Source organism: Raphanus sativus, unplaced genomic scaffold (assembly GCF_000801105.2).
Source record: "Raphanus sativus cultivar WK10039 unplaced genomic scaffold, ASM80110v3 Scaffold1902, whole genome shotgun sequence".
NCBI classification, from domain to species: Eukaryota; Viridiplantae; Streptophyta; class Magnoliopsida; order Brassicales; family Brassicaceae; genus Raphanus; species Raphanus sativus.
The window spans coordinates 2,559-10,219 of NW_026617211.1; the positions used below are offsets into that span (position 1 = coordinate 2,559).

General features: G+C 51.9%; 1 protein-coding gene across 1 annotated transcript; it reads left to right on the top strand.

Annotated features, from left to right (window-relative positions):
* Positions 1–1,835: 1,835 nt before the first annotated feature.
* Positions 1,836–4,457, top strand: LOC130504943 (meiosis-specific protein ASY2-like). Its single transcript, XM_056999552.1, has 5 exons — positions 1,836–2,138; positions 2,207–2,339; positions 2,418–2,653; positions 2,751–3,203; positions 3,378–4,457. Exons 1-5 carry the CDS (start codon positions 1,836–1,838, stop codon positions 4,455–4,457), a joined length of 2,205 nt encoding a protein of 734 aa, XP_056855532.1.
* Positions 4,458–7,661: the final 3,204 nt, after the last annotated feature.

The following is a 7,661-nucleotide window of genomic DNA, read 5'->3' on the forward strand; positions in this document are numbered from 1 at the left end:
CTCAAGCTTGACTCTAGTGATCCTAAGTCAAGCTTGGAACCTTGAAGAACTTCCTCATTAAAAACCTCATCAAGGAAAACCCAGTGGACAAAACCTTGATGAGGAAAAAGAGTAAAGTCTCCAAGGCCCGGGGATTGGCCAGTGAGTCTTTGTGCTTACCAACAATGTAAGGGACACAAAGACTCTGGACATGGCCTTATGTGTATGCAAGGTTGATCACCTCTCCTTGCTTCATTGTTTAAGGTGAGTTTGGTCAACAGAAAATAGAAGAACTCAAGAGTGGGATGAACAGAGACGTTTTATTAGAGTCGGAATAACGAGGGTACAAGAGTAAGAAAGCCGGCTAGTCGATGCTCGGTAAGCTCCTAGCCGGAAGTACAAGAGAGCGGCGAGATACAAAGAGAATAATGGAAACCCTAATCTAGCCGCAAGTCTGTCTGTCTATGTGGTGATACCCTTCCTTCTTGTCCTCAACTCCTTATATAGTCTCCTAGGTCGGTTAGTCTCGACCTAATTCGTCTCCCTTTGGTCATGGGCTTTTCGATATACAGGCCCAATCGGGATGACTGTTCGGCCGAGCTGTTTGGTTGCTCTCTTCGGCTGCTCGTCCTCTAGCTAAAGTAGTCACGAGCCGAGTCGGGGTTAGTCGAGGAGCCGGCACCGAGCCGACTGCTCTCTCCTTGATGGTAATGGGCCTCCTGTTCGCTGGGCCTTGTGGGTGGTGACAATCCATCCCCAACAATAAGTCCCCCCTAGTTCATAGTCGGGTCGAGCAAACGATCGCTATGAGCTAGTTGTTTTAGGGCTCGAAGAACAGGAGACTCGTTGTTGACTTTGACGATTCCTCCAAAAATTGTTTGGAGAAAAGAGCTTCCGCTGTTCGGTATAAATCGTCTAGATTGATGCCGAACAACGGATCCTTCCAAACCGGGGCCTGATCGCATTCGGTTCGTGATGTGACGTCGAACCGTCGCCAATTGTAGTGAGGGAGCTGAACCGTTATAGTTTTGGATCGGGAAGCCGAAGCGCCGCTAGGTTTTGGATCGGAAAGCCGAAACGTCGCTAGGTTTTGGACCGGGAAGCCGAAAGGTCGCGCTTGAGACCGACGCGCGAGCCCGTCTAGAGGCCCATTTAGGCCCGTCTAGGGCTAATTATGAATCGTTGAGCGCGCGTCCCCTCCTATAAATAAGAGATCTTCCTTCAGATCTCTCATTCTTCCGCAATCTTCAGGTACTTTCTCTCTCTCTAAGTTGCTTCTCTCTCTTTCCTCTGCTCTCATTTTATCGTTTACTCGGTAATGTCGACAAGTAAGAAACTTTCTCGAGAACAAAAGGGGAAGATGCGCGCGGCCTCGTCGGGATCTGGTGACGACTTAGAGACGGTCCGTGGCTCTGAGGGAAGCCAAGAGGCGGTTCATCGCGAAGCGATGATGGATACAGAGAACTTGAGTCGTGCGCAGCGCGTCTTGATTTCGGAATCGAGGGTGCAATCGCGGAAGGACGATGACGGTCGCGATCATATCGACGATCAGATGATCCCGATAAGCTTTTATCCGGGGAACATCTTCGAGAAGCAACCTCCGCTTGATCGGGAGCGCGTACGTCCTTCAGTCGTCGGAGGCCAGGACTGGCGGGGTGTCGAGAAGACGAGATCGACCGTCGAGTCGGTGACAAGACTTCTACGGGCTCGCGACGCAGCGGGGGTTACGTTTATAATCCAAAGAGCGACCAACGGCCTTGGTCTCCCCGAAAGGCTACCAATGTGTCTACGAGTCGTACTTTGAGGGCGACACGAAGCTATGGTTTCCGATTCCTCGAATCATCACCGCGTTTACGATGCGACGAGGAGCCGCTCTTAGTCAATTTCTGAATGGTGCGTGGCGGCTGGCCGTCGCACTGACGATTATCGGAGCGGAAGCCGGTGTTCCTCTCAGTGTTCGAGCTTTCGAGGAATTAGTGTCGGCGAAGATAAAGGGCGGATTGATTTCGTTGAAGATCCGTCCCAACTATAATGTGGTGACCGGCTACCCCAATAAGACGAACAACTGGCAGCGTTCCTACTTTTACGTCAAATCTGACAGGGCTGCGTTCGAAGAACCGCTGAAGACCGGCTACCGTGTTTTATGGACCGAGAGATGGGTATAGACTACCCGTCAGTTCCGTTTTCGTTTCTCGTATTCTAACTCCTGTTTGTTTTCTCTTTGCAGTGGCTCTTCCGAACACCGCAGAGTACGAGGAGGATTTTTGGAGAGCGCGCGTCTGATCGCATCGCAGAAACAGGCCATTGGAATAATTTCTCCTATCAGAGGATTAGTCGATCGATCGGGTGGATTAGTCAGCGTAAGTCTTTCTTTTGCGACTTCCTCTGCTCGTTGCGTACTTTGCTATAGAATCTGATCTCTCTTTTATTCGTCACAGAGGTTTGGCGTTCGGATACAATCCCTATAATCGCGAATAAGACGAAGAGGCTCAATTTATTCAATTCAGCCGAGCAAAGGGAAGTAAATCGAGCAAGAGCGATGAGGACTTTGCCGAATTTGAGTCTGGTGGTCGCGAGGAAAGCCGGCTTCGCGAAGAAGCCGCAGCCTGATACTGCAGTTTCGCCCGATTTCGGAGATCCGAACGTGACTGAGTCCGATGTTGAGGCTCGGCTGGTGAGGAAGACGAACCGAAAAGGCAGCGAGAGGGAAGAACGCGGCTGCCGAAGAGGCAACGTTGGTATTGCCTCTCCCCAAGGACACTCTGGATCAGAGAGGGAAAAGAAGAAGGCGCTTCCTGGCGATTCGGTCCTCGTCTGTCGAGGAAGGCGAGCTCAAGGACCTGGAGCCGAGTGGCGGCTCCAAAGATGAGGTGGTCCCCGAGTCGCTGCCCACTGGTAGCCGTGACGAAGATCCGCCGGTAACTTCGTCAAAGGCTGAGAAAAAAAAGAAGAAGAAGAAGAAGAAGAGGAACGCTGAAGTGATTCCTCGAGGTTCTTCCGAAGAGCTGGACGACGAGCTGGTGGACGCCACCCGTTCCGGGGAATCATTGGCTCCGGAGAATGAGGACGCGCAAGCTGAATCTGCTCCTCAGGTCACCGAAGGGACCGTGGCTGTCTCGAAAAAGAAGAAGAAGAAGAAAAAGAGGAGTTGTCCTGACAAAGTCTCTTTTTCCTATGATCGCGATGTCCCCTTAGCGCACGACGAACAGGAGTGCGGTCGTTTGGTTCGTCAATTTAGGGGAGATCGAGGTGAGCTGCCGCCGGTCGAGGATCTCTGATCTTCAAGGAAGAGTACAACTTTGCATCTCGTACCTCCATCATGGTAAATCGGATTCCTGATCCCATCTCTCTTTCTCTCTACTCGTTTGCTAGTGCATTAACCTTTGCTCGTTTTGCAGAGTCACGGGGACTGGAACATCTTAGTCAGGAAGTATGACGAAGAGCTGAAGGGGGCTTTTGAGATGGTTCGTAAGCAGAAGGGACTCAGCAGACGCGCGACCCGGGCTCTGAATAATTCAGTTCGTGAAAAGAACGAGGCGGTTGCTCGGGAGGAAGAGTTGAAGAAGGAGCTTGACGAGCAGCGGGCGATCATGGCGACCGAACTGGCGTCTGCCCGGGAGTTGGTGAAGCGGGCGGAGGAGGAGAAAGCCCAGATGCGGAAGAGGAACGCTGAGCTGCAGGGCAAGAACACGACCCTTGAGAAAGAGGTGGTTGCTGCGTCCTTAGAGTATTCCAAGCAGATGGATCGCCTGAGGGAGTCTCGTAAGCTTGAGGTCACCCATGAACGAATCCGTGTAATGGCGGCGATGACCGGGAAATGTGCCCGACGCTTCAGGAATATTCAGGATCGGGAGAAGCGTCGTGACGAGTTCGAGGACGCGCGGTGTATGCTCGGCCAAGCGCGCGGAATGCGAGACTGCCTCGAGGCCTTGAGGGAATCGGGAAAGGATATCCCGCAGGAGACCATTGATACGTACTCCGATTTGGAGAAGTATTATGAAGGGGAGACGGTTCGCCTGGAAGTAGGCGTGATTCCGGACTCGGATCTGACCTTATCCCCTTTGGTGCTGGAATCCCGGTTCGTGATCGAGGAAATTCTGGAGAAGGTTGACAAACACGGGTCGAATCTCGAACTGATCGATTCCGACGCTGCGAGAGCGCTCCGATCCCCGAGTGACGGATTTATTAGGGATCTCCTCGACACGGTACAATCTCCTGCTCGTCCCGACGCCGCCGTTCCTGTCAAAGTGCCTGATGCCGGCGTCCCGGAGAGGTTGGTCACGATTTCCGACAGCTCGTCTCTCGGAACCTCCGATCCTGATGCGAGCGAAGGCCTCTCGGATCCGAACCGCGAGATCAGCCTGGTCTCTCCGCCGAGCAAGGGTCAAGGCGCCGGCGAGATTCCTCCCGTGAAGCCGTTCGGTCACGTCTCCAGTTCGGACGCTCCTGAGAAGAAAGATCCTCCTGCCGAGGGATGATCCTCTATATTTGTTGTATTTGTTTTCGGCCTTTCGGCCTTGTTTGTTTAAGACTATCTTCTTTTCTCGGCTAAGGCCTCTTGTTGTATGGATTAATGCCTTCGGTTTTATTTTTAGACAAGTGTTTCCTTATATATTTCCGTAAGTCGCTTAACTTAGAAATATATAAATCATTTTCACTTGTCTATAACCGAGAAATGGAATAGTCCGGATGGTTGCTCGCATTTGCCAGCGAGTTCCCTCCTTTTCAGATAGAAACAGAGATTAGAGACGGTTGTTCGTTCGTACTTTTACTTATCCAACGAAACTTTTACAAGTCAGTCACTCAAGTAAATACAAAGAAACTCTAATCGTTCTATTGAATTGCCGAGGAAAAGGTTTCGAAACGCAGTGCAGTGATCGAGAGAACTGTTGGTCGGCCAAACCATCGTCCTTCGATCAGACTTGGTCTGAAATTTCCATCGGATAGCCGGTCAATGTATGATGCATCGGTGACGCAAAGCTGCTGTTCCCTTCGGCTGATGCCTGATCAAGACTCAGCCGACTGGCTTGGGCGAGTGCTCGTGCTCCGCTTGAAAAAGGGGCTGGCATCGTTTATTCAGGGAAAAGTGACTGTTGGTCATTCCTGTGTAAAAAAAAGTTTGGACTTTTGATTTGGTTGGGGCTGGACCCTGTGAAGGGATGCCTACGTACCTCGGATGAGGATCAAGCCTTTCGTAGTTCGTTTTACCGAGTGAAAGTGGCTATAGTAGCGCATTCACTCGGACGAGCAGAAGTGACGGTTAGGTGCATCTACTCGGTTTTTTTTTTTTTTTTTTTTTTTTTTTTTTTTTTTTTGCGAACAGTGACCTGTTGGTCATTCGCTCGGAGAAAAGATGAGACGAATCTATTGGTAGAAGAGGCGAAGATGCATCGAGTTCCAGGCTCGTGGGACTGCCTCTCCGCGGGAAGTCTCGAGTCGGTAGACGCCTGGTCGAACGACTCGGGTGATCTTGTAAGGTCCTTCCCAATTGGTCCCTAGCTTGCCAGCGTTGAGCTCCTTTGTGTTGTCGAAAACTTTTCGGAGGACGAGGTCGCCGAGCTCGAGAGGGCGCGCTTTTACCTTCTTATTATAGTAGCTCTCGATTTGGTTCTGGTAATTTTGGATCCGAAGAAGCGCTTGATCACGTTTTTCCTCGAGTTCATCGAGGGCATCGAGGAGCATATCTTGATTAAGCTCGACGAACTGCGGCATCTTGGCGCGCCGAAGACTTGTCACGTTAACTTCGGCGGGGGCCATTGCTTCCATCCCGTAAGCAAGAGAGAAAGGGGTGGATTTGGTCGCACCGCGAGGAGTCGTTCGGTGCGACCAGAGGACGCCGTCCAGCTCGTCGGCCCAATGGCCTTTCTTTAGGTCGAGTCGCTTCTTGATTCCATCGATGATAATCTTGTTGGAAGATTCCGCCTGTCCGTTTCCTTGCGGGTAACGAGGAGTCGAAGGGCTTAGACGGATATTCCACTTGTTGCAGAACTCTTTGAAGTTTCCGGACATGAACTGAGAGCCATTGTCCGTTATGATCTCGTATGGCAAACCATGACGGCAAATGATGTTCTTCCAGACGAAGGTGCGGACTTCCTTGTCCGTTACCTGAGAGAACGCTTCGGCTTCAATCCATTTAGTGAAGTAATCGGTGAGGACCAGGATGAAACGACGTTGGCGTGAGTTCGGCATTGGCCCGATGATGTCCATCCCCCACCTCATGAACGGATAAGGGGCAGCAGATGTCCGCAACAGCTCAGTGGGACTGTGGATGCTCGGAGCGTGACGCTGGCATTTGTCGCACCGACGAGCGTATGCTTCGCAGTCAGTGTTCATAGACGGCCAAAAGAATCCCAAGCTTCGAACTTTAAGGGCGAGTGCTCGGCCTCCCGAGTGGTTTCCTCCTGCTCCGTCGTGAGTTTCAGCCATTACTCGGCGTACTTCATCGCCCTGGATGCACTTTAAGAGAACCTTGTTCGCGGTTACTCGGTGAAGTTCGTCGTTCATGATGACGTAGTGGGCGCTGCGTCTCTTCAGGCGTCTCGCTGCCCACTTATCTTTTGGCAGTTCTTCTCGTATGAGATAATCTAGGAACTCGGTTCGCCAATCGACTGGGGTATCGTCACGATCGGGCATCTCAGTGTCGGTTTGATCGGTGGTGGATCGTCGAGTTGTTGCAAAGATTGGAGCGATGGGAGAGCTTTCGTCGGAGGAAGAATCGATGCTCGGTCGATCGATCCGATGTATGGGTATCGTCCTTTTGACCTGATCGTGGAGTTTGCTCCCGAGTGCGGCTAAGGCATCGGCGCAAACGTTCTCTCCGCGAGGAACCTTGGTGAGTTCGAAGAAATCGAATTCCCTAGCAAGCTCTTGAACCACTCGGAGATACGCATCCATTCTATCATTGCGAGCATCGTAGTCGCCGCTAAACTGGCTAGCGACGAGCTGCGAGTCGCAATAAGCACTCAAGCGTTTGGCTTTGACGGCTCGGGCGAGACGAAGACCGGCGATCAACGATTCATACTCTGCCTCGTTGTTAGAAGCCGGGAAGCCGAAACTGAAAGACTGGCGGATGAGTTCTCCTGTTGGCGATTGAAGCTGGACCCCAGCACCGGATCCTTTACTCGTCGATGATCCGTCGACATGAAGAATCCAATTGGGACTCGGGACGTCGAGGTCTTGTGCAAGATCTGGCGTGAGCTCGACAAGGAAGTCGGCGAGGACTTGAGATTTGGCGGCTGTTCGACATTTGTACGTAATGTCAAGCTCACTCAGTTCGATTGCCCACTTGGTCAGCCGGCCGGCTCTGTTGGGATTTTGCAGGACGGTGCGGAGCGGTTGGTCGGTCAGAACTTCGATAGAGTGTGACTGGAAGTAGGGTCGTAATTTCCTCGCGGAGTCGACGACGGCCAGAGCCAGCTTCTCAAGGGTTGGGTATCTGGTCTCCGGGCCGGTCATGCGTCTGCTCGTGTAAAAAATCGGACGCTGCTCGCCACGATCCTCCTTGATCAAGACACTGCTGACGGCTGCCGAGGAGACAGCGATATAGAGAGACAAAACGTCTCCTACGTCCGGCTTGGCCAAGACGGGAGGAGTTGTCAGGTATTGCTTGAGTTGAACGAACGCGTCCTCGCATTTGTCATCCCAAATGAACTTCTTGTTCCCTCGGAGGAGATCATAGAAGG